This window comes from Oncorhynchus mykiss, chromosome 30, assembly GCF_013265735.2.
Source record: "Oncorhynchus mykiss isolate Arlee chromosome 30, USDA_OmykA_1.1, whole genome shotgun sequence".
Lineage (NCBI taxonomy): Eukaryota > Metazoa > Chordata > Actinopteri > Salmoniformes > Salmonidae > Oncorhynchus > Oncorhynchus mykiss.
This window is the reverse complement of record NC_050570.1, coordinates 43,152,165-43,179,952: the sequence shown is the minus strand read 5'-3', so window position 1 is coordinate 43,179,952 and position 27,788 is coordinate 43,152,165. Positions and strand designations below refer to the sequence as shown.

General features: G+C 41.8%; 1 protein-coding gene across 1 annotated transcript; it reads left to right on the top strand.

The window, feature by feature from the left end:
* Positions 1 to 4,715: 4,715 nt before the first annotated feature.
* Positions 4,716 to 27,558, top strand: LOC110521851 (glutathione hydrolase-like YwrD proenzyme). Its single transcript, XM_021599781.2, has 12 exons — positions 4,716 to 4,850; positions 5,281 to 5,397; positions 5,600 to 5,753; positions 6,558 to 6,711; positions 11,429 to 11,635; positions 12,756 to 12,908; positions 13,089 to 13,176; positions 15,254 to 15,425; positions 23,384 to 23,540; positions 24,261 to 24,431; positions 24,561 to 24,645; positions 25,044 to 27,558. The coding sequence occupies exons 2-12, from the start codon at positions 5,298 to 5,300 to the stop codon at positions 25,283 to 25,285; spliced, it is 1,683 nt and encodes a 560-aa protein (XP_021455456.2). The 5' UTR covers positions 4,716 to 4,850; positions 5,281 to 5,297; the 3' UTR covers positions 25,286 to 27,558.
* Positions 27,559 to 27,788: the final 230 nt, after the last annotated feature.

The following is a 27,788-nucleotide window of genomic DNA, read 5'->3' as shown; positions in this document are numbered from 1 at the left end:
ATGCTTTGTAAGTAGGAAAACCTGCCAAATCGGCAGTGTATCAAATACTTGTTCTCCCCACTGTATTTCAAGGCCTACCGTCAAACTCAGTGCCTCTTTGCTTGACATCATGGGAAAATCAGAAGAAATCAGCCAAGACCTCAGAAAAAAATTATAGACTTCTACAAGTCTGGTTCATCCGTGGGAGCAATATCCAAACGTCTGAAGGTACCACGTTCATCTGTACAAACAATAGTACGCAAGTATAAACACCATGGGACCATGCAGCTGTCATACCGCTCAGGAAGATTAACATTCTTTGGTGCGAAAAGTGCTAATCAATCTTGGAAAAACAGCAAAGGATCTTGTGAAGATGCTGGAGGAAACAGGTACAAAAGTATCTATATCCACAGTAAAATGAGTCCTATATCGACATAACCTGAAAGGCCGCTCAGCAAGGAAGAAGCCACTGCTCCAAAACCGCCATAAAAAAGCCAGACCACGGTTTGCAACTGCACATGGGGACAAATATCATACTTTTTGGAGAATTGGTCTGATGAAACAAAAATAGAACTGGTTGGCCATTATGTTTGGAGGAAAAAGGGCGAGGCTTGCAAGCCGTAGAACATCATCCCAACCGTGAAGCACGGGGGTGGCAACATCATGTTGTGTGGGTGCTTTGCTGCAGGAGGGACTGGTGCACTTCACAAAATAGATGGCGTCATGAGGAATGAAAATGATGTGGATATATTGATGCAGCATCTCAAGACATCAGTCAGGAAGTTAAAGCTTGGTCGCAAATGGGTCTTCCAAATGGGCAAAGACCCCAAACAAACTTCCAAAGTTGTGGCAAAATGGCTTAAGGACAACAATTGGATTGGCCATCACAAAGCCCTGACCTCAACCCTATAGAAAATTTGTGGGCAGAACTGAAAAAGCGTGTGTGAGCAAGGAGGCCTACAAACCTGACTCAGAAACACCAGCTCTGTCAGGAGGAATGAGCCAAAATTCACCCAACTTATTGTGGGAAGCCTGTGGAAGGCTTCCTGAAACATTTGACCCACGTTAAACAATTTAAAGGCAACACTACCAAATACCAATTGAGTGCATGTAAACTTCTGGCCCACTGGGAATGTGATGAAAGAAATAAAAGCTGAAATAAATCATTCTCTCTACTATTATTCTGACATTTCACATTCTTAAAATAAAGTGGTGATCCTAACTGACCTAAGACAGGGAATTTGTACTAGGATTAAATGTCAGGACTGTGAAAAACTGAGTTTAAATGTATTTGGCTACGGTGTATGTTCACTTTCGACTTCACTGTCAGTATTCAGATCCTTTGCTATGAGACTCGAAGTTGAGCTCAGGTGCATGCTGTTTCCACTGATCATCCTTGAGATGTTTATACAACTTGATTGGAGTCCAGCTGTGGTATTTTCAATTGATTGTACATTATTTGGAAAGGCTACAGCTGTCTATATAAGGTCCCACAGTTGACAGTGCATGTCAGAGCAAAAACCAAGCCATGAGGTCGAAGGAATTGTCCGTAGAGCTCCGAGACAGGATTGTGTCGAAGCACAGATCTGGGAAAAGGTACCAAAAAATGTCTGCAGCATTGAAGGTCCTCAAAAACACATTGGCCTCCATCATTCTTAAATGGAAGAAGTTTGAAACGACCAAGACTCTTCCTAGAGCTGGAAGCCTGGCCAAACTGAGCAATCGGGGGAGAATTGCCTTGGTTAGGGAGGTGATCAAGAACCCAATGGTCACTCTGGCAGAGCACCAGAGTTCCTCTGTGGAGATGGGAGAAGCTTCCAGAAGGACAACCATCTCTGCAGCACTCCACCAATCAGGCATTTATGGTAGAGTAGGCAGAAGGAAGCCACTCTTCAGTAATAGGCAGCCCGCTTGGAGTTTGCCAAAGGTAAATAAAGACTCTCAGACCATGATAAACAAGATTCTCTGGTCTGATGAAACCAAGATTTAACTATTTGGCCTGAATGCCAAGAGTTACGTCTGGAGGAAACCTTGCACCATCCCTACGGTGAAGCATGGTTTAATGTAATTGCTGTCAAAGGTGCTTCAACAAAGTACTGAGGAATCTGAGTGGTCTGAATGACATATTTCAGTTTTTCATTAATAATACATTAGACAATACTTAATTCATTTTAGAATAAAGCTGTAACGTAAGAAAATGTGAGAAAAGTCAAGGGGTCTGAATACTTTCCGAATACACTTTTTTTTCATTAGTTCTTTTTTTTGTACCCCTTTTTCTACCAAGTTACGCGGTATCCAATTGGTAGATGCAGTTTTGTCTCATCGCTGCAACTCCCGTACGGACTCGGGAGAAGCGAAGGTCAAGAGCCGTGCGTCCTCCAAAACACAACCCAAACAAGCCGCACTGCTTCTTGATACAATGCACACTTAACCTGGAAGCCAGCTGCACCAATGTGTCAGGGGAAACACTGTACACCTGGTGACAGTGTCAGCATGCACTGCTCCCGGCCCGCCACAGGAGTTGCTAGTGCACAATGGGACAAGGACATCCCTGCCGGCCAAACCCTCCCCTAACCCGGACGACGCTGGGCCAATCGTGCGCCGCCCCATGGGTCTCCCGGTAGCGGCCGGCTGTGACAGGGTTTGAACCCAGAATCTCTAGTGGCTGTGCCACTGCGTCACTCGGGAGGCCAAATGCACCGTATTTATCAGGGTCATATAAAATGTTCCCTCTTTTTTTAGGCCCAGGGCAAATTTCAGGTCTGCTGAGCGCAAACATGAAAGTTTACTGTGAACACTGCATTTACTGTGAACACTGAGGATGTACGCGCATTAAGTTAAAGTTTCAGACAGTGGTCAGGCAGGCTACTGTGGCTATTTGATCATAATGTAGGCCAACCAGTGTCCTACTATAAAAAACAATGCATAAAATGTATCCCATAACATTTTAACATGGAAATAGCTGTTCTGTCATTCAGCCTACAGTAGCAGCCAATGTGTGGTGTTCAACATAGGCCTTCATTCCATGATACTTTGTACTGGCTTAAGCAGGAGGACACGTCTGGCACTGCAGGATTTGAGTCCCTGGCGGCGTAGTGTGTTACTGATGGTAGGCTTTGTTACGTTGGTCCCAGCTCTCTGCAGGTCATTCACTAGGCCCCCCGTGTGGTTCTGGGATTTTTGCTCACCGTTCTTGTGATCATTTTGACCCCATTGGGGTGACATCTTGCGTGGAGCCCTGGTGCAGGTCTACAATTTAGTTTCTGGTGTCCTTTGACAGCTCTTTGGTCTTGGCCATAGTGGAGTTTGGAGTGTGACTGTTTGAGGTTGTGGGCAGGTGTCTTTTATACTGATAACAAGTTCAAACAGGTGCCATTAATACAGATAATGAGTGGAGGACAGAGGAGACTCTTAAAGAAGAAGTTACAGGTCTGTGAGAGCCAGAAATCTTGCTTGTTTGTAGGTGACCAAATACTTATTTTCCACCATAATTTGCAAATAAATTCATTAAAAATCCTACAATGTGATTTTCAGAATTTTTTTCTTCTCATTTTGTCTGTCATAGTTGAAGTGTATCTATGATGAAAATTACAGGCCTCTCTCATCTTTTTAAGTGGAGAACTTGCACAATTGGTGGCTGACTAAATACTTTTTTGCCCCACTGTATGGCAATGGTCTATTTGCATATAGAGCTGCTGCAGCCCTGATTGGTTATGCCTCACTGGTCTGTGTAGAGTATGGGCCAGTCTTACTCTGATATATTCTGCCTACAACAAAACGTCTTGCATAGTTAGTTTTGCATACTAAAAGGCCCTGCATGGTTAATCTGGTATTGCGCTTGCCTGAGCAGAGCAGAGCAGAGCTGTTGTGCAGAAAGCTGTCAAGGAATTGAGTTAGTGTTTATACTGGACCTCCACAACCACCTACCGTCAACCAATCATGTCAACGAGGAGCTAGCTATACGGAGCCCTCTTCATTGTTACAAAATTTGGGTAGGCAAGGCGATGCTGTACAGAGCTCAATTTGGCCTCTGCATGCCTCTGGAGGCTCCGCAATTGCTTCACACCATCCATATGGCCCCTCCGAACACATATTCAGATCAAGCATACATTGTCTTTAAGTCTTGCATAGTTCCTTTTGTTTCCATATGTTGAAAGTGGCTAATATTGCGTTGATTCGATCAAAATTCCTACAGTAAAGGGAAAGGTTGATCATGTTAACTAATAAGGGGGAAAACTGTAGAAAGTTGAGTGAAGTTCAATCTAGTGCTTCTCTGCACAGGCTGATATTTTTCTGCACAGCAGTCCTGGGGGAGCTGTGCACCAGCACATGCACACAGTTTGGAACATTTGTCATATGCAGTATGTTGGTGAGTAGACATTCACTTTGGTCTTATTTGTTTTGTTGATAAACTAACATTAATCTTGTGTAGGTTAAGTTTACTACAACCTACTGCCACTTGACATCACATAATGAAAAGAAAAGAAAAAACGTAATGCATTGCATTGCTCATTGGTGTGTTATGTAATCTCTCCACCATTCCTGGTTCAATCGACCCCCGATTAATCAAGCAGAAAGCAAAGTGACACAAAATTGTGTGTAATCACATCAAATTATTCATTTGACATTTAGATTCGAATAATTGTCGAGTGACGGTATGCCACAGGGAAACGTTATTGAGCAAGTTATTTTTGTCGTCCAAATACAGCGCCTCTCAACAGAAATGCATGAACTTTGCACAGTGCGTTTCATGTGAGGAAACGTAGGCGGAAAACGTTTTGCGTGATAAAAGAGCGATAGCCTAGGCTACGGACGCACATGCACGCAGTTTAGAGAGAATACAGTATATTCTGGTCGTATACAGTATATTGGTGAGTAGACGTTCACGTTGGTCTTCTTTGTTTTGTTGATAAACTAACATGAATATTGTGTTGTGTAGGCCTAGTCTACTACAATGTACTGCCACTTGACACCATACAAAAATAAAAACGTAATTTTAATGCAATGCATTGCTCATGGATGTGATCTGTAATCCATCCACCATTCCTGGATCAATCGACCACCGATTAATCGATCAGGAAGCAAAGTGACACAACATAGCAAAATAGTGTGGAACAATATCAGATTATTCATATGACATTTAGATTATAATAATTGTCGAGTGAATGCCACAGTGAAACGTTATTGAGCAAGTTATTTTCGCCGTCCAAATAGAGTGACTCTTAACAGAAATGACTGAACTGTGCACAGTGCGTTTCACGTGTGGAAATATTGAAGGAAATAGTTTTTTGTGTGATAAAGGAGAAGTAGCCTAGGCTATGCAGCCCGATCTCCCCTTCAACTCGCGCCGGTCAGCTGTTGTTTGTCTACATGGCTGTGTGGCATCAAGTCAACCCTTGGCATCAAACATTGGTCTGGGTGAGTGGCTCTGGTCCAATGCTTTAGTGCGCCTTTGATGAAGGCCTATGTGAAAAATAGTATCTTAATTTGCACGTTGTTTCATGTTTGTAGGCGATATCACTTTTCATCACTTTATGCTTTAAATGACTCTCCAATCCGAGTCCAGACCCTGGCTGGACCTGACATATTCAGATACCATCTTGACTTGCTCCCCTCACAGACATCTTGAAGAGAGGAGGGAATGCTGCTGATGCTGCTGTGGCTGTGGCTGCCGCCCTGGCCGTGACAGAACCCTGCAGCTGTGGGATCGGTGGGGACAGCTTCTGTCTGTTCTATGATGCAAGCACAGGCCAGGTGCGCGGCCTGAACGGCAGGTGAGGGAGTGGCACTGCACTGCTAAGACCCAGTAGCTCATGTTTTGTTATATTTCATTGTCGTTTTTAACCACACACTTTTTAACCACACACTTTACAGTTTGAAAATAGCCAGTGAGCCAGTGTCGTACAGTGAGACTCATGTTCACAATGGCAGTTTCATGAAATCTGTATTATGAATACTATGCAGCATAAATGGAGACCCATTCTGACCTTTAAAAGCAGTAGATAAATTCCTTTGCATGTTTTATGTGTTATGACTAACCTTCCCTGATTTACACCCCCCCCCCCCCCCCCCTCGTTGGTTTAGTAAACATACATCAAAAATACTCCAACAATCAGTTACTCAGTGAATAATGCCTTTCCCTCTGTTTCTTTATGGGTGTGTTATTACCAAGTAATGTGTCTTTGGTTGTTGTGTGTGTGTGTGTGTGTGTGTGTGTGTGTGCGCAGTTCCAGTTGACTCTGGAATAACCAGTGTTATTCATCTTGGCGTTGTGTTTTTTCTAGCCACTATTGTGTTATACTTTCTATTTAACCCTAGTGTGTTGCACTGACTGAATATACTGGACTGGTTTCTTACTGATTGGGTGGCAGCCTTGAACTTATTTGACCATCCAGTTCTGGATCAGTGACCTTGAGCTAATCACTGGCCCATTTGGGTGTGTTGGTAGCCAGTGTGGCTTGCCTGCCTTAGAAATTTTCGGTCTCAGTCATACTAAATTATTTGTGTGTTACTTACTAGACCAACACATTTAGCTTCTGTTGATCCCCGTTTGACTGTGTGCGTGTGTCTTGTTCCAGTGGCCGGGCTCCCAGGGCACAGACAGTGGATCTCCTGGAGAGGTATGGCTACAGTGAGTCTAACCCGATCCCATCCTTCCACGCCCTGAACGCCACCGTGCCGGGGGCCGCGGCCTGCTGGTGTGACACCGTCCGCCTGTTTGGCAGTCAGAAGGTAAAGTATGATGTATGGTTATTTTATTATAGCTCCAGATGGACAATAATGTTTTATTCTTTAGTATTTTATAGAATTTCTACTCTATTCTATTCTGTTTCTAATGCAGTGAGACCGCTCATGTTGTGAAGCAGTGCATCCATAGTGTACATCCATCTTTAAAAAATACATTAGATCTAAAACATCAACAAACGGCTCCTTTCTGTCCACTTGTTTTTTTGTTTGTAGCTTATCCATGACAACAACTGAACGACTCTGCACTCTGAGTGCGTCCGTCCTTCAATAAGCATTAAAAACATGCCCCCCAGTCCCACACACTGTCTGTCCTCTTGTTATTTTTAGATCTAATTTGTTCATTCTTGACCTGTATTTGGCCTGGGTCCAGCTGTTCATCCCTAGCAGGCAGTTCTACTCTGTTTCCATGGCATCCTCAAAGGAGCTGTTGCTTTGTTGATCTGTATAGTACATTGTGTTATATTGAGACGTCATACTCATACTTCATACTTTCTCTCCATGGCAACCTGCTGCTGGCTGTTAGGGCAGCTGTATTTATAGCTGTAGTTACAAACAGAATGATATGTAAACATTGATAAACAAATGTGCCGCAATTCGTCTGGGCATGGATTCTACAAGGTGTCAAAAGCTTTCCACTGGGATGCTGGCCCATGTGGACTCCGATGCTTTTCACAATTGTGTCAAGTTGGCAGGGTGCCCTTTGGGTGGTGGACCCTTCTTGACATAAACCAGTGTGCCAGGCACCTACTACCATATCCGTTCAAAGGCACTTTCATATTTTGTCTTGCACATTCACCCTCTTAATGGCACACATACACAATCCGTGTCTCAATTGTGTCCAAGCTTAAAAATCCTTCTTTAACCCGCCTCCTCCTCTTCGTCGACACTGATTGAAGTGCATTTAATAAGTGACATCCATAAGGGATCATAGCTTTCACCTTCATTCAACCTGGTCAGTCTATGTCATGGAATGAGCAGGTGTCTTTAATGTTTTGTACACTTAGGGTGGGTTGCACCAACATGGATTAACTCTTAAACTGGGTTAAGTAAAGGTTTATCTATTAATCTTGGGGCACCAAATTTTAAACCTATTTTTAAATTAAACCTAGATAAATGAAATCCTTCTTCTAATCTAAGTTTAGTTTTCACTATAAATTTCAAGCCTGTTGCTCAATTAATAATACAAAAAATATATACATTTAGATTGGAGATTAATGCTAACATGCCACTTGAGGTGGTTTACCTGAGAAAATGGCATCATATCTACTGTGGAGACCAAAACGAGTTCCTCAGAGAATAGTTAGACAGGCTGAATTCTGTTGCGTTTTATGATAATGAACTCATCATTAGCAGGCTAGTTACGTGCCCATTTTGTACAACAATTGAATTGGGGCTTATGATATGCCCAGCCTTGGTACGAATGATGATGTTATGCAAAATGCTGTAACAGGCCTGATAACAGTAACATTGTAGAACACCATCCCAACCCGTGAAGCATGGGGGTGGCAGCATCATGTCGTGGGGGTGATTTGCCTCAGAAGGGACTGGTGCACTTCACAAAATAGATGGCATCATGAGGCAGGAAAATTATCTGGATATATTGAAGCAACATCTCAAGACATCAGTCAGGAAGTTAAAGATTGGTCGCAAATGGATCTTCCAAATGGACAATGACTTCCAAAGTTGTGGCAAAATGGCTTAAGGACAACAAAGTCAAGGAATTGGAGTGAACATCAGAAAGCCCTGACCTCAATCCTATAGAAAACTTGTGGGCAGAACTGAAAAAGCATGTGCGAGCAAGGAGCACTACAAACCTACAACTTAGTGTATGTAAACTTCTGACCCACTGGAATTGTGATACAGTGATTTATAAGTGAAATAATCTGTATGCAATTGTTGTAAAAATTACCTTTGTCATGCAAAAAGTAGATGTCCTAACCAATTTGCCAAAACTATAGTTTGTTAAAAAGAAATGTGTGGAGTGGTTGAAAAACGAGTTTTAATGACTCCAACCTACGTGCATGTTAACTTCCGACTTCAACTGTACGCTTCCATTAATTTGTTCAACATGTTACCAGTGGACCTTCAGACGAGTCTTGTGAGGCCTGTGGGCGTCCTAGAGGAAAAACAACCTACATGTACGTGTTCTTGAGATTCTCACCTTTCCACAGAGGGGTCATAGTGTGTAGCCCAAACTGTTCAGATGCTACAGAAAGGAGTTGGCAGATCGGCTGTACCGAATTCAGTTGAGTCCCAAGACGCTGGTGGGGATCGTAGAGTAAAACGGAGAACACCACCGTGTTCGTGAAAGTCTCATCTTTCCATAGATGGGTCATAATAGTTTGTAGGCCAAACTGGACCCTACAGACGATTTTTTGATGTCTCATGGTCTGACAAACACCCCTCTAGCTCTGTCACCTTTCACAGCAGATGTGGAAGTGTTACATAGGCGGATGCATTGGATTGAGACTGCAAAAAAGCCAATATATCTATCTTAGCAACACTGAGGCATGCACGAGAGCATCAGCTGTTCCTGGTGACTGTGTGATCACGCTCTCCGTAGCTGACGTGAGTAAGACCTTTAAACAGGTCAACATACACAAGGCTACGGGGCCAGACGGATTACCAGGACGTGTGCTCTGGGCATGTGCTGACCAACTGGCAGGTGTCTTCACTGACATTTTCAACATGTCCCTGATTGAGTCTAATACCAACATGCTTCAAGCAGACCACCATAGTCCCTATGCCCAAGAACAAAGGCAACCTGCCTAAATGACTACAGACCCGTATCACTCATGTCCGTAGCCATGAAGTGCTTTGAAAGGCTGGTAATGGCTCACATCAACACCATTATCTCAGAAACCCTAGACCCACTACAATTTGCATACCACCCAAACAGATCCACAGATGATGCAATCTCTATTGCACTCCACACGGCCCTTTCCCACCTGGACAAAAGGAACACCTATGTGAGAATGCTGTTCATTGACTACAACTCAGCGTTCAACACCATAGTACCCTGAAAGCTCATCACCAAGCTAAGGATCCTGGGACTAAACACCTCCCTAAACACCTCCTGGGACTAAACACCTGCAACTGGATCCTGGACTTCCTGACAGGCTGCCCCCAGGTGGTGAGGGTAGGTAGCAACACATCTGCCACGATGATCTTCAACACTGGAGCGCCCCAGGGGGTGCGTGCTCAGTTCTCTCCTGTACTCCCTGTTCACCCACGACTGCATGGCCAGGCACGACTCCAACACCATCATTCAGTTTTCTGACGACACACCAGTGGTAGGCCTGATTACCGACAACGACGAGACAACCTATAGGGAGGAGGTCAGAGACCTGGCCGGGTGGTGCCAGAATAACAACCTATCCCTCAATGTTACCAAGACTAAGGAGATGATTGAGGACTATAGGAAAAGGAGCACCGAGCACGTCCCCATTCTCATCGATAGGGCTGTAGTGGAGCAGGTTGAGAGCTTCAAATTCCTTGGTGTCCACATCAATAACAAACTAGAATGGTCCAAACACACCAAGACAGTTGTGAAGAGGGCACGACAAAGCCTATTCCCCCTCAGGAAGCTAAAAAGATTTGGCATGGGTACTGAGATCCTCAAAAGGTTCTACAGCTGCAACATCGAGAGCATGGTTGCATCACTGCCTGGTACGGCAATTGCTCGACCTCCGTCCGCAAGGCACTTCAGAGGGTAGTGCGTACGGCCCAGTCCATCACTGGGGCAAAGCTGCCTGCCATCCATGACCTCTACACCAGGCGGTGTCAGAGGAAGGCCCTAAAAATGGTCAAAGACCCCAGCCACCCCAGTCATAGACTGTTCTCTCTACTACCGCATGGAAAGCGGTACCGGAGTGCCAGGTCGAGGACAAAAAGGCTTCTCAACAGTTATTACCCCCAAGCCATAAGACTCCTGAACTGGTAGCCAAATGGTTACCCGGACTATTTGCATTTTGTGCCCCCCCACAACCCCTCTTTTACGCTGCTGCTACTCTGTTTATTTTATATGCATAGTCACTTTAACTATACATTTATGTACATATTATTTAAATGGCCCGACCAACCAGTGCTTCCGCACATTGGCTAGTGTGGCTTTCTGCATTGTGTCCCACCACCCGCCAACCCCTCTTTTTACGCTTCTGCTACTCTCTGTTCATCATATATTCATAATCACTTTAACGATACCTACATGTACATACTACCTCAATAAGCCTGACTAACAGGTGTCTGTATATAGCCTTGCTACTCTTTTTTTCAAATGTCTTTTAACTATTGTTTTTATTTCTTTACTTACCCACACATACTTTATTTTTTATTTTTCGCACCATTGGTCAGAGCCTGTAAGTAAGCATTTCACTGTAAGGTCTACACCTGTTGTATTCGGCGCACGTGACAAATAAACTTTGATTTGATTTCAAACTGACATTTTTATGGTGATGTTTTTATTATGCTAATTAGATTCCCGTGAGGTGTGAACATCGACCTTAGTTTTTTTTTAAACCTAACCCTAGCCTCAACCACAGTACTAACCTTATGCCTAACCCTAACCTTAAATTACAACCAAAAAGCAAAAACAATTATCATGAATTTCTACGATATAGACCATTTATACTTTGTGGCTGTGGTAACTAGTGGAAACCCTAACTCCTTAACTGTGTGTTTCCTGTTCCTATGTGTCTACAAGCTCTCTCTCCAGGATATCCTGAGGCCCGCCTCTGACCTCGCCCTGTGTGGATTCCCCGTTGCCCAGGTGACCGCGCACCACTGGGCCAAGTGGGTCCGTACCATGAGGGCTGCTGGGAGGGAGCTGGGAAGAGACTTCCTGATTAAGAACGATGCGCCCAAACATGGACAGGTGTTCTCCAACCCTCATCTGGCCCAAACTTTCCAGGTAACCCTGTCCTTGACTGAGGGGAGAATCAGTGATGCTCAACATTACCCAGAGAGGAGTGTCTGTGTGTGCATTTCTCACTACCGGGGCAGGCTCAACTCTACTGTGTATAGTATCGATCTCTGATGTCATGCCTGACAGGTTTGTTCCTTTCACCCGTGAGTCCCTGAGTCACTAGTCTGGTTTTACTTGAGTAAGAGGGTAGACTCCGCCCCAAAATCTGTATACGCGAAAATAAGCGTTAAGCAAACCAAGTAAGGATTTTTGTATGGGGGGCAATGAAAGCGTGTCGAGGCTTATTTGATCTAATAGAAGTTTCATAATGCTTAGGACTTAAGTTGTTACGAATGTACTGATATAAGTGTAATGCACGTGACATTCTGGCAACGTTGAGACAAACTATTTTATTTCGGAGTTGTGCCTGTTGTTCACAGGCGTATCTGCCCTCTCATTGGCTAGAATGTTCCCAACAGATCTCGCCTTCTCCCGCCTGCCTATCGCCTTTGAGGACATGCATTTCTATTGTTAGAGCGACCAGTCAACCATCTTTTCTATATAGTACATCTTTGATAAAACCAATAGCTAGTCTACTCATGATGATGTATTGCCTGTTTGTTTTTTGCTTTTGAAGCACTTCAAATGTATTTTTGTTATGAAAAGCGCTATAGAAGTTGAATACATTATTAGTAGTATTTATTACTGAGTGATGCCATGGATAACATGGATACCATCAGGCCATCATCCATTCATAATCACATTCAGTTGATTATTCTTTTCAGTTCATATCATCTGACCCACAACTCCTTCCAAAGGAATGGCGTGTTTTCAATATCAAACTGTTTGTGGTGACACATTCCCTGTTGGCGTGGCAACACACCACGTATTAGGGATGGCGTCTGTTATCAATCCTGTACACAAAGGAGCCCCTAGCCCAAGTGGGCTGACATGTCACGTGTACACAGAAACTCCTTTCTGACTCATATTGCGCTCACTGGAATATCAGATGAGTAGTTTTGTTATAGTGTCACTCCCAAATATCCATGCAAATATTTCCCAGTCATTTTGATTTGATTAATTGATTGATTGACTGACTGACTGACTGACTGACATCTCCGATCAGGAGCTGGGCCAGCATGGTAAAGTAGGGTTCTATGAAGGCAGAGTGGCGAAGTTGATTGTTGATGTCATCATTCGGAACGGAGGAGTGATGAGTCTGGATGATCTACGTAACCATGACAGCGAGGAGATCAAACCCATCCACACTGACTACAGGGTAGGTTCAAGGACACACAACACACCACAACCAACTAAACAAGGATTTGCTACTGTAGGGTGGATCACAGTGACACAAAGTTCATGTTACTATCAATCCCTTACTGTGGTCTCTCTCTCTCTCTCTCTCTGTGTCTCTCTTTCTTTTCTCTTTCTCTTTCTCTCCCTCTGTCTCTCTCAGGGTGTGAGGCTATGGGAAGTCCCTCCTAATGGTCAAGGCATGGCAGCACTCATGGCCCTCAATATACTGGAGAACTTCCCCATTAAAGGTAGCTACATCTTAACCTCAGTCTCCCCAACGAAGGACAACCCCAGCTATGTATTAATTGTGGGGAAGAGCATAGATATATAAACTCCACTGAGACAGTGAGTACATTTACATGAACACTAATAATTCGATGTTAAACTGATTATGGTAGCAGGCAGAGTATGGCATTAGTCATATAAACACCTTACTCTGCTTATCTTTATTTTATTTATTTATTTATTTTACCTTTATTTAACCAGGTAGGCAAGTTGAGAACAAGTTCTCATTTACAATTGCGACCTGGCCAAGATAAAGCAAAGCAGTTCGACAGATACAACGACACAGAGTTACACATGGAGTAAAACAAACATACAGTCAATAATACAGTATTACCAAGTCTATATACAATGTGAGCAAATGAGGTGAGAAGGGAGGTAAAGGCAAAAAAGGCCATGGTGGCAAGGTAAATACAATATAGCAAGTAAAACACTGGAATGGTAGTTTTGCAATGGAAGAATGTGCAAAGTAGAAATACAAATAATGGGGTGCAAAGGAACAAAATAAATAAATTAATTAAATACAGTTGGGAAAGAGGTAGTTGTTTGGGCTAAATTATAGGTGGGCTATGTACAGGTGCAGTAATCTGTGAGCTGCTCTGACAGTTGGTGCTTAAAGCTAGTGAGGTAGATAAGTGTTTCCAGTTTCAGAGATTTTTGTAGTTCGTTCCAGTCATTGGCAGCAGAGAACTGGAAAGAGAGGCGGCCAAAGAAAGAATTGGTTTTGGGGGTGACTAGAGAGATATACCTGCTGGAGCGTGTGCTACAGGTGGGAGATGCTATGGTGACCAGTGAGCTGAGATAAGGGGGGACTTTACCTAGCAGGGTCTTGTAGATGACATGGAGCCAGTGGGTTTGGCGACGAGTATGAAGCGAGGGCCAGCCAACGAGAACCTACAGGTCGCAGTGGTGGGTAGTAAATGGGGCTTTGGTGACAAAACGGATTGCACTGTGATAGACTGCATCCAATTTGTTGAGTAGGGTATTGGAGGCTATTTTGTAAATGACATCGCCAAAGTCGAGGATTGGTAGGATGGTCAGTTTTACAAGGGTATGTTTGGCAGCATGAGTGAAGGATGCTTTGTTGCGAAATAGGAAGCCAATTCTAGATTTAACTTTGGATTGGAGATGTTTGATATGGGTCTGGAAGGAGAGTTTACAGTCTAACCAGACACCTAAGTATTTGTAGTTGTCCACGTATTCTAAGTCAGAGCCGTCCAGAGTAGTGATGTTGGACAGGCGGGTAGGTGCAGGTAGCGATCGGTTGAAGAGCATGCATTTAGTTTTACTTGTATTTAAGAGCAATTGGGGAAAAAAACGCAATCTTAATTGAAGTAAGCATACGCCAATTAAAACCCCTTGTTTTCTGAGCAATCTTTCAAATTATTAGGACATGTAAACACCTTAAATCGTCGTTCCAGCAGTGTATTTGATCTGCGCATGTGTTAGCACCAGCCGTGCGAGCCTCCCTGTTTTTAGCGCGAGTGAAGTGAGTTCAGAACAACTGAGAGTATGCATCTTAGAAGTAGTTTTCACATACAAACTTTATATGTCCGAATAAAATAGGCTTCCCAAAAATGACATGGTAGAAAGTTTTATTTTGATTGGCAATTTTCTGCATTTATCAGAGTCCTATCAGGCCACCTGATTTCAGATGTGTCCAGGTAAACAGGATTATTAGGGAAATCGTTATTCTTGCAAAGCATGCAAACGTTTTAATCTAACTATTATATTAATCTGACTATTATTCTGACTAACAGCTCAATCGGAGTTCCAGCTGTGTATTTGATTTGCGCATGTAACTGTACTTTGTGTGTTTAATTATAACTTACAGCAACATTTGTCAATTGTTGCTTTGATATGAATCAAAAGGAAATCATCATATAAGGCTTAGCCACCTGTTATTCACAGTGAGGATATTTTGTTGACTTTCCACAAAGACCCTCCAACCCTGGGTCTGCTCCAGAATCATAGTTGACAAACATTGGCCTGTTCAATGCAACCCACTGACTGATTCACTTTGTGTGTATCTGTGCTCTGCAGAGATGGGTCATAACAGTGCAAGTTACCTCCATGTGTTGGCTGAGGCCCTGAAGCTGAGCCTGGCTGATACAGTCCATCACTGTGCTGACCCAGATCACGTTAAAGTCCCTCTGGAGAGTCTACTGTCTAAAGACTACAGCCTGCAGCTCTCACACACCATACAAATGGACAGGTAAGACCACAAAGGTGTGTGTGTGTGTGTGTGTGTGTGTGTGTGTGTGTGTTTATGAGTGAGCAAGTGAGAGAAAAATAATTAGAGGGAGAGAGTTAGTAAGTGCGAGAGAGAGAGAGAGAGAATGTCTCGACCCATGACAGGATCAGGGCTTTGAGTGAATGCCACCTTTTTTGTTTTCAAGGACCAGAGAGAAATGTTCTCACTTTGCTGGGTCGTTCTTGAATTGCGGTGGCATTTAGGGAAAAAAAAGTACTCTATTTTTATTTATTTAAATATATTTGGGTACATCATCCCATTCTAAATCAACTAATATGGCAGCTTAATGACTTTAAATACTTTTTACCACTAGGATAACATTGTGCACCAGTAGGAGTAGTAACACCAATGATGGTAACACTAATGAGACATTTTAGGTTATTGAAGATTTTCTTAAATGGAGGCCACAGATGCTCAAATCTAAGGTCATTAACCCTTTAAAAATAATTTACTGCAGTGATACGATTATTAATTTTGCTCACAATGTTATTTCCTTTCATTTAAATTGAGTACATCAAGTGACACTGGACTGACACCAAATGATTAATGGAATCCTCAAAATTATGACATACTAAAAGGGTGTGATTAGCTAATAATTGTATGTAACAACAATGACATAAATCTGAGGGGCAGACATTATACTAGTAAAAACAATAGGTATTTTAATAGATTATTGATCTATACAATATATTTTTATAGTGTTTTAGTTACTCAGCTCCATGTTCTTGGAATTCTCTCCAGACCAACTTGAAACTCCAGGATCTTGTTTCCTTGGAGAAGTTTGGTTGACTCACATGTTACTGAGGAATGTGATCGGCAAATCAAATCAAAGTTTATTTGTCACGTGTGCTGAATACAACCTTACAGTGAAATGCTTACTCACAGGCTCTAACCAATAGTGCAAAAAAGGTATTAGGTGAACAATAGGTAGGAAATAAAAAGACAGGCTCGATACAGTAGCGAGGCTATAAAAGTAGAGAGGCTACATACAGACACCGGTTAGTCAGGTTGATTGAGGTAGTATGTGCATGAATGTATAGTTAAAGTGACTGCATATATGATAAACAGAGAGTAGCAGCAGCGTAAAAAGAAGGAGGCACGCAATGCAAATAGTCCGGGTAGCCATTTGATTACCTGTTCAGGAGTCTTATGGCTTGGGAGTAAAAACGGTTGAGAAGCCTTTTTGTCCTCGACCTGGCACTCCGGTACCGCTTGCCATGCGGTAGTAGAGAGAACAGTCTATGACTGGGGTGGCTGGGGTCTTTGACAATTTTTAGGGCCTTCCTCTGACACCGCCTGGTGTAGAGGTCGTGGATGGCAGGCAGCTTTGCCCCAGTAAAGTACTGGGCTGTACGCACTACCGTGTAACCACGCCAGCCCAGGATCTCCACATCTGGCTTCTTCACCTGCGGTATCGTCTGAGACCAGTCACCCAGACAGCTGATGAAACTGAGGAGTATTTCTGTCTGTAATAAAGCCATTTCCTGGGGGAAAAACTCATTATGATTTGCTGGGCTTGGCTCCCCGGTGGGTGGGCCTATACCCTCACAGGCCCACCCGTTGCTGCGCCCCTGCCCAGTCATGTGCAATCCATAGATTAGGGCCTCATTTATTTATTTAAATTGACTGAGTTCCTTATATTAACTGCAATCCTGTAAAATCTTAATACTTTTGTTCAGTATATATTATTTTTTTAGTAAGAAGAATATAATTGAACTTAAAGGATATTTTTCTAATTTTAGAGCAAGTGGCTATGTTGAGTGTAAAAGTGATAATTTGAAACAGGCCCTATAGCCTACGCTAGATTTAAAGTTATTTGGCAACTTTAGTTGTGAATGATACAAACCTTAGAATGTCTTAGAAATCAAAATGTATATGAGCTGCATGATGCAGCTATAGGCTACTGATGATTTGAGAAAGGTCCTTCTCAGGCTGCACATGCTGTTCTCTCATCAAGGGATCATATTTTCACCCATTAGACTATTCTCAATTTAGTCTTGTCTTTACTAATATGTAAAATTGATAGGTGAGAATTGTCTGTTAATTGAATGATTAGAATATTCCGCCCTGAAACATATAATTGTATGGAATTGATTATAATGTATGAAATCATAATCAATAAATGTGTAGTCCTAGTCAGAATTAGGGTGAAACAATATGCCTTTATGGTATTCTAAACACAGACTGTCTGAGCTTGGTGTCGACCTGACTAGAGATTTGGGAGAGAACGGGGAGTACGTCTCAAGGACAAAGTCACTATCTCTGTCGGCTGGGTAGTGAGACAGACAGTGTGTGCGTAGCAGGACGTGTGTGCGTATGTGTGTGCGTATGTTTGTGTGTATGTGTGTGCGTATGTTTGTGTGGGCGTGAGAAGTCAGTATAAAATGAATTGATTTGTATTCTTGACTTCAGAACGTTCCCATGAATAAACATTTAACTTTGCTAGACTGGGCCTCTGCCTGTTTCCTTTTCTATCAGTATCTTACAAATCCTGATATAACAGACTAAGGGTCATTTAATTGAATTTGTAAATGAACAGGAGTATAGAATTCTCCTGACAAAAATGAGTTTCGATTTAGAATGAGAACGGCAGGGGAACATCGATAGTAATATGTTTCACAACAAAACATATTTCAATGAACTGTTGACAGCCTCTCTCTGTGTGCTTGAGAAAGGAATGAAGAGAGAGATGGAAATGCACTATGGTGAGATATTCTGTAGTTAAAGTTAGTGTCTGCCTATTAATGAATTAATTATGAAAGTGTCTATAAAATTACCAGGAGATTTCCCATTTTGTAGATTACTGATGGCCTCCAACAATTCACCTTCATGTATATTCATATTCATTTTCTGTGGTTCACTTATAATTGGTAAAATGGCCTTAAGGAAATTGTCTATATTCTCTTTAGATTTTTTTGTTTTCAGATTCATACAGTTTGTGTTAAAATGTTTTAAAGACTGAGTCTATTTCAGAAGGATCCACTAGGGGTTTGAATGCTATGGGTGGTATGTTCCTTTTCCCCCCCCAAGCATTTTCCCAGTACTTTCACCTTGCTCAACACATTGTTGGATTGGATATCATGGCAGCAATCTCTGCAGGTTGGGTGTTTATTGTGTTATATTCAAGCTTAAAAGTGTTGAACTTCTGAAGCATTTCTATCTAAACTGCGTTTTCTTTCTAAGCTGTGGATTTTCTGTTGTAATATTTCAAATTCTTAATGGGTCTTGTTTTTCTTATTTGAAGAGTAAGACATGATACAACCTCACATATATATACTTTAAGAGCTTCCCAGACAACAGTTGGGCATACTTCACTATCTACATTTATTTCCAAAGACATGTATATCTGTGTGTTGAGATATGAAGTAAACTGTGTTGAATTTTAAGAACATTTGTTATTGGCATAGGAGGTTTGAGCATTAACGTGAAGGACAATGGGCTTTGGTCCGTAATTATTCTATGAAAGTATTTACATTCAGAAACAGTAAATTAAAGAAATGTTCACAGTAAATAAGTCAATTCGTGAATATGGATGTGAGAGTAATAGATGTTTTTATCTCTACAGTTCAAATAGACACATCTCTTTCATGTTGTGGTTTAATAGTTTAGTAGTTGTGGGTTAGTTTAGTTGATGACTTGCTTAGAGTTGCATCCCGTCCACAATTACCCCCCCCCCCAGACAGAATATGCCGTTATTATTTTTTAAGTAAGAAAATACCTTGTTATGGTTGGCTGCATAATTCCATTGACATTCCATGTCACACATGTTATTGTATTCATATATTAAGTATTATCCACAACACGTGATGTTGAGATGGGTCTTTACTAGTGATGCACCGATATGACAGTTCATACATTTTTTGCGAACTTTTTACACATTTATTAAACTATCACTCATATTTCATATGTCACAACGATTCATCGATACGTGTGCTATGATGCTGGTAATGTTGTCTCGTGCATCTACACTGCTGGTCATAAAAAAAAGCTACCTAGCTCATGGAAGCAAACGATGTTCCTCCCGAAAAACATAGCATAACGACATAATCTGTTTCAATAGCAATAGTTAGCTACCTAACTATATAGCTAGGTGTCATCATCTAAAATAACCATCATTTGTAAGACAGCTCTTATTTGATTAATGGTGGTCGGACCCATCTATGTGACACTAGCCACAATAAGGATTAGCCACAATAGTGGACTTTGCGGTTAGCCTTCAAAATAAAAGTATGTCATTGTCACTGATGCAAATTAATACAAATAGCTAAATTATGGCATAATTGAATAGATTATGCTAAACGAGGTTGGAATGTTGTTATATAAAATCAACAAAAGACAATCATTTGTTAATTTTCCTATTTTGTTGCCTTACAACTTGGAATTAAAATCAATTTTTTTGGGGGGGGGGGTTGTTTCATTTGATTTACACAACATGCCTACCACAATAAAAAAAAAATATTGTGAAACAAATAAGAAATAAGACAAAAGAACAGTAAACTTGAGCTTGCATAACTATTCACCCCCCCAAAGTCAATACTTTGTAGAGACACCTTTTGCAGCAATTACAGCTGCAAGCCTCTTGGGGTATGTCTCTCACATCTAACCACTGTGATTTTTGCCCATTCCTCAAGCCAAAACTGCTCAAGCTCCTTCAAGGTGGATGGATGGGTTCCGCTGGTGTACAGCAATCTTTGGTGTCCGCTGATGTACAGCAAAAGTCATACCACATATTCTCATTTGGATTGAGGTCTGGGCTTTGGCTATTCCAAGACATTTAAATGTTTCTCCTTGAACCACTCAAGCGTTGCTTTAGCAGTATGCTTAGGGTCATAGTCCTGCTGAAAGGTGAACCTCCGTTCCAGTCTCAAATCTCTGGAAGACTGAAACAAGTGTCCCTCAAGAATATCCCTGTATTTAGCGCCATCAATCATTCCTTAAATTCTGACCATCTTTCCAGTCCCTGCCAATGAAAAACAGCCTCTACAGCATGATGCTGCCACCACCATGCTTCACTGTGGGGATGGTATTCTCTGGTGATGAGAGGTGTTGGATTTGCGCCAGACATAGCATTTTCCTTAATGGCCAAATAGCTACATTTTAGTCTCATCTGACCAGAGTACCTTCTTCCATATGTTTGGGGAGTCTCCCACATGCCTTTTGGCGAACACCAAACGTGTTTGCTTATTTTTTTCTTTAATAAGCAATGGCTTTTTTTCTGGCCAGTCTCCCGTAAAGCCCAGCTCTGTGGAGTGTACGGCTTAAAGTGTTCCTATGAACAGATACTCCGATCTCAGCTGTGGAGCTTTGCAGCTCCTTCAGGGTTATCTTTGGTCTCTTTGATGCCTCTCTGATTAATGCCCTTCTTGCCTGGTCTGTGAATTTTGGTGGGCGGCCCTCTCTTGGCAGGTTTGTTGTGGTGCCATATTCTTTCCCTTTTTTAATAATGGATTTAATGGTGCCCCATGGGATGTTCAAAGTTTCTGATATTTTTTTAGAACTCAAACCTGATCTGTACTTCTCCACAACTTTCTGCCTGACCTGTTGGGAGTGCTCCTTGGTCTTCATGGTGCTGCTGGCTTGGTGGTGCCCCTTGCTTAGTCGTGTTGCAGACTCTGAGGCCTTTCAGAACAGGTGTATATACTGTTGAAGTCGGAAGTTTACATACACCTTAGCCAAATACATGTAAACTCAGTTTTTCACATTCCTGACATTTAATGCTTGTAAAAATTCCCTGACTTAGGTCAGTTAAAATAAAGTGGTGATCCTAAGAATGTGAAATGTCAGAATAACAGTAGAGAGAATTATTTATTTAATATTTTATTTCTTACATCACATGGGTCAGAAGTTTACATACACTCAATTAGTATTTGGTAGCATTGCCTTTAAATTGTTTAACTTGGGTCAAACGTTTCAGGTAGCATTCCACACGCTTCCCACAATAAGTTGGGTGAATTTTGGCCCATTCCTCCTGACAGAGCTAGTGTAACCGAGTCAGGTTTGTAGGCCTCCTTGCTTGCACACACTTTCAGTTCTGCACATAGGATTCAGGTCAGGTATTTGTGATGGTCACTCCAATACCTTGACTTGGTTGTCCTTGGGCCATTTTGCCACAAGTATGCTTGGGGTCATTGTCCATTTGGAAGACCCATTTGCAACCAAGCTTTAACTTCCTGACTGATGTCTTGAGATGTTGCTTCAATATATGCACATACCTTTCCTTCCTCATGACACCATCTACACCCATGGTGTTTATACTTGTGTACTATTGTGTGTACAGATGATGACCGTGGTACATTCAGGCGTTTGGAATTGGCTCCCAAGGATGAGACTTGTGGAGGTCTACAATTTATTTTCTGAGGTCTTGACGGACTTCTTTTGATTTCCCATGATGTCAAGCAAGGAGTCACTGAGTTTGAAGGTGGGCCTTGAAATACATCCACAGGTACACCTCCAATTGACTCAAATGATGTCAGGGTGGCAGGGTAGCCTAGTGGTTAGAGCGTTGGACTAGTAACCGAAAGGTTGCAAGTTCAAATCCCCGAGCTGACAAGGTACAGATCTGTTGTTCTACCCCTGAACAGGCAGTTAACCCACTTGTTGCTATCTATCTGTACTGTTAGTCCTTCAATTTCCTCTTTTGACCTAAATTGATTTTGTTTTATAGATTAGTACTGAATTGCACAGCCTCTAAAGGCACATTTAAGAGTGTCCCATACAATAAGGGGATCTGCTGTACCTATGTTATGTCGGAAAAAGTCAGTTATAAATGATCCTGTCCTAGTTAAAAACAAATTATCATCCAGTAGGCTTTGATTCAATTTCCAATATCCTCGCCCACGTGGAAATTCTGTAAGAGTAATATATATGCCAATTATGTGATGGTCCGACCGCATTCTGTCCCCTATCAACACTTAAACTTGTGGTGCCAGAGAGAATGACATAAGAAAGTAATCAAGACGACTGGCTTGATTAAGCCTCCGCCATGTATATCTCACTAGGTCAGGGTGTTTAAGCCTCCAAATATCTAATACTAATTCCAATATATCCATGACATTCATGATTTCCTTAATTGCCTGAGGGTGATAGTTTGTAGTGTGATTTCCTTTACGGTCCATAGAGGTATTTAAAACCGTATTATAATCTCCCACCATAATAATAGAGTTTTGTGTTGCTTGATACATTTTTATATTTTCAAAGAAGCATGGATCATCATTATTTGGACTGTATAGGTTAATAATAATTTTAAAAAATGACTGTTGATTAATATCACCACCCCTTTTGAATTTCTTTGCCCGTGGTAGAAATATATTTCTCCCCCCAGTCCTTTTTCCACAAAACTTCATCTAAAATTGTTGAATGAGTTTCCTGTGAACAATAGATATTATATTCGTTCTCTTTTAGCCAGGTAAATACTGATAGTCTTTCTTATTATCTGCTAAGCCATTACAATTATAACTGGCTATACTTATTTCACCAGTTACCATAATGAGACCATAAATTACCATAATTGAAATTCTATTTATTATAATATATGTTTGTAAACGTACCATTAAAAAGTAACATGATGATTGAGTGTCTATATAGCTTTACCATGATATCTCCAATTTGTCCCCACTATTCCACCCGCTAAAACCCCTCCTCATCTCGAGTTGGGTTGTCATCCCAATGACCAGCAGACCGCACCCGACTCCCCGGATCCCATAGCCCAGGAGAGACCGGGACCCATCCTTTGAAAAGAGCACACAGTGCCACCCACAGAACAGAAGCAGATCAACCGCCAAAAGCATTTCCATCCCCCTCACTTCGATTTGTATTATATGTGTATGAGAAAGTCTAATTCCTGTTTATTCCTCTCTCTCTCTCTCTCTCTCTCTCTCTCTCTTTCTCCACCCTCACTTTCTCTCTCTCCCATTCCTCAGGGCCAGCGTCATGGCGGAGCGTGATGTGCCCACAGGAAGTGACACGGTGTATTTCACGGTGGTGGACGGCCAGGGCAACGCCTGCTCATTCATCAACAGTAACTACATGGGCTTCGGAACTGGTCTGGTGCCTGAGAGCTGTGGCTTCTCCCTGCAAGTGAGTGGCAGCCTGTCTCGGTCGTTGAGGAACCAAGGGCTAAATTCAATCCGTACCTCGATTGAAATGTAAAGGTTATTTCCAATTGAACCGAAATACGCAGCTTTTCCCGTGAATGCAGTCTCCGCTTACTCAGGAACATTGCCTTTGAATTTCTCTCACGCTATAGGGCGGATCTTCTGCGATACAGATTGAGTCTTGGCCCAAGTTTTAAAACTATGGGAATAGAAAGGAAACTGTTTATTGTCAATATTTAGGCTTCAAGTTTATTCTAGTCCTGCCACAAACCGTTACATTTGCACTATGCAGAAATCGCTCCGCCATTTCCTGTTTTCTAAAACTGAAAAGTTAGCCTAATTTCAGTTTATGTGACAAAATAAGTTAGTATAGTGTGGAGAATCATTGTACCATCTAAACCGCTGTGAAGTATATTTTACATAACCAAAAATATTGAAGCTGGTGTACAAAGCTGAAAGTAAAAGACGCAAAAACAAAACTTAAGAGTGGGAAGCATAGAAATAGCACACATAGAACAGATACACCGCTTCTTAGACTTGCTTTCAAGTAGAATGATAGATCGATCTATAAATCACATTTCTGTGAATTTGATCAGGTCGCCCAAAATATTTATCGTAGGAATACAGTTTGGAACTGAAATATATCTGTTGAATTGCTTTCATTGTTTCCTCCTGGTTCCATCTGAACTCTGTGGCCCATCAGAACCGAGGTGCTCACTTCTCTCTGGAGCGTAGCCATAGTAACTGTGTAGGGCCGGGGAAGAGACCGTACCACACCATCATCCCGGCCCTGCTGACCGACCCCGCCTCTGGACGCCTACTCTGCTCCCTCGGGGTCATGGGAGCCTTTATGCAGCCGCAGGGCCACATACAGGTACACACTCACTCACTCACTCACTCACTCACTCACTCACTCACTCACACACACACACACACACACACACACTTACTTTCCTGGTGCTTTAGTTTAGTGGCCTGTGTTCTCTCTCTCCTCTCCATCCAGGTGTTGCTGAACATGCTGGAGTTTGGGATGAACCCCCAAGAGGCGCTAGATGCCCCTCGCATGTATGTGCAGCATGACAAGGCTGGTAAGCTCTCTGTGAACCAGGCTAGAGGCCAGGCCACATGACCCTCCTCTCTCTCTCTCTCTCTCTCTCTCTCTCTCTGATGTTAATCAGCCTACCCACAGTAGAAATCTGCTTACTGTACTGTAGATCAAGTAGACTAACCCACCTCCTCGATGCCCAGACCTTCTGCCTGACGGGCTATGTTTCCATGTTTAGTAAACTACACTATAATATTTTGCCTGCATCAGGAAAAAATACTATCATAATTGAGTCTAAGAAACGTGCACACACATGTTGTTAGTAATGCATAGAGATAGGAAAGTGTGTGAAAATGCTATATTTATTTGTCACAATAAAAACTAATAAAAATAAATGTCCTACCGGAAATCCTGCTTTATCTGTATCCTCTCCTCTCACAGCCCAGCAGTGGCGTGTCAATTTGGAGGTGGGTGTTGACGAGGGTGTTGCTGAAGACCTGGAAAAGCGTAGCCATGTGGTTTGCTGGCCTATCACTGGCCATGACCGGAGTCAGTTTGGGCGAGGCCAGGTCATCTCAGTAGGGGATTGGTGGAACCTGTCGACCCAGGATGCAGAGCCCAATGTTAGGGTGTTGTGGGCAGGATCAGACCCCAGAGCTGATGGTTGTGCCCAGGGGTACTAGTGACTAGGGCTGCACAATATCGGCAAAAAATATCATTGCGATTTTTTTTTACCAAATATTGCAATTGCGATTTTGGCTTGCGATATAGATCTAGAACTTTTGGAATCAGTGAAATAGAATGATTTATATTAAGAAACAGATAATAATAATAATAAAAACAGATGTGACACGCAGCTTAGTGGCGGTTCAAAATATTGCACCCAATATGAATCTCTTGCAAAATGGATATTGCACATGTCAATATTGCGATTTTGATATGAATTTGAATAATCGTACAGCTCTACATTCTTCGAAAAAAACGATTCCAAAAGGGTTCATCGACTGTCCCCATAGGAGAACCCTTTTTGGTTCCAGGTAAAACCATTTTTGGTTCCAGGTAGAACCATTTTGTGTTCCATGTAGAACCCTCTGTGGAAAGGGTTCTACTTGGATCCAAAAGGGTTCTACTTTGAACCATCATTCAACGTGTTCTCCTATGGGGACAGCAGGAGACCCTTTTAGGTTCTAGATAGAACCTTTTTTCTGAGAGTACTAGTGACCCTCTCCCCTCCCTAGGGGGAGCTAGAGAGCTCACATAATCTTTACAGTATGACAGTGCACTACACTTGTCCACTCACTGACCATGTTTACATGCACATCAATACTCAAGGATTCTGTTTTTGAGTTGATGCATGTAAACATCATATAAACATTATGAGAAACCCGGATAAGATGCCTGTTTTTGCTTATAATTTCTGACATTTGGTAGGCCTTATTATCATTTCCAACATTTGGTAGGCTATTTGTTTATCACCTATAGTTTGATACATGCAGCTTCTCTTCTGTCATTATTTGTTGCCCCAGAAGACTAAATACAGTAGTGCTCACCAGAATAATGTTTTAAATCGATAGAATGCATTAGTAGTCTAGTTAGCACCAGTAAAGTTGTCTGCTTCGCTGTAGGGACCGTGGAGAAAACACAATAACTCCAAAACAGTGGTCTGTGCAAAATGTCCAAATGTCATCAGTTTGACCGGTTTTAAGAAAATTAAAAGCTGAGAAAATGACAAAAATATGTTTCTGATAAGACTTCAGTTCATCTTAGGTGGGATTGAAATACTGTCTGCTTGCATAACAGTGTCAAAGATAACACATTACACTCGCATTCACATTTCTAAAGAGATGCTGAAAGAAAGAAATAATGTTTCTCAACTCCTGTTCCTGAGACAACATTAACATTTGTTGTGTAATTTCACTTCAAGAAATGCATAATTCTGCAGGAGTTAATGTCATATTATACCACAGCGTTGTTGAATACTCATTTCTGATTGGCTAGAAGGGCATTCTAGGATGGACATTAAAACCAGGTAAAGGCACAGTTGAAAAAGATATCGAGGCAGTTGGAAAAGATATTGGGACACCTTGCAATCATGACGCAATAAGCGCCTACATTTTTTTATTTCACCTTTATTTAACCAGGTAGGCCAGTTGAGAACAAGTTCTCATTTACAACTGCATACCTTATTTCTAATTTACATATGCAGACCGTACTTGCTACAAAGTTACAGAAAGCTAAACCAACAACCACACAAAACGAAATTGGATACATTGTAAACACAGGTCCAACGAGGAAAAACTTAGCTAGCATTGATTTGTTTTTGCAGAGACTTTTTTTTTTGGAGCGTCTTGATGACCTAACGTGGTGAGTGGTGAACATGAATTTCTCTGGTCCCTACAGTTGCAGTCATGACACAAGTGACGCTATGCTGTCAAATCCTCCCACGTTTCTAGTTTGACTAGCTATTTTCAGCAACTAATATTATTTTTTTGGTTGTCATATTGGCAGGTTTGCTGGGAAACAAAACATTTAGATAGCTTCTAGCCTAGTTTTTGATATGCAGTGTGGTCTCCTCGTAATGAACAGTGTCCTGATGAGATGGCAAACTTTTCTAGCTATGCCAGGCAAATTCAGGCATCATCAGCTCATAGTTATGGATGTATCTGAATTAATGTCAATAGAAAACAGCTACGTTGCTGTTATTCTGGCCCAGATGTCGTGACTGTTTTAGCCGTAGCTAGCTGGCTAGTTAGAAAGCAAGGGAAATTAATTTTGCCAGCGAGCATACCAACAGAACATAAAGAACGAACGACAAGGTGGTGTCCATAAATATCGAACTGATTGAACGAATGACTGGGGTTGCATCTTTAGCAACCAAAATATAAATATGAGAAAGTATGAATTTGCTTATGTAAATGAAAAGACAAATAAAAATGTTTTTATTTCTACCGGTAAATGTGTGCTTATAGTATTGTTTTATTTGGCAACTGTGTTTTCAGCGGGATAAACAGCTTAGACCAGGTATTCCCAAACTGGGTACGTGCAATGCCGTCGGGTGTACGTCAAAAAAAAATGTGATTCACATTCAAAAAAATATATATAGAAAAACTCAGCGAGAAAAGGACCCTGTCTTTCAAAGATAATTCGTAAAAACAGATCTTCATTGTATAGGGTTTAAACACTGTT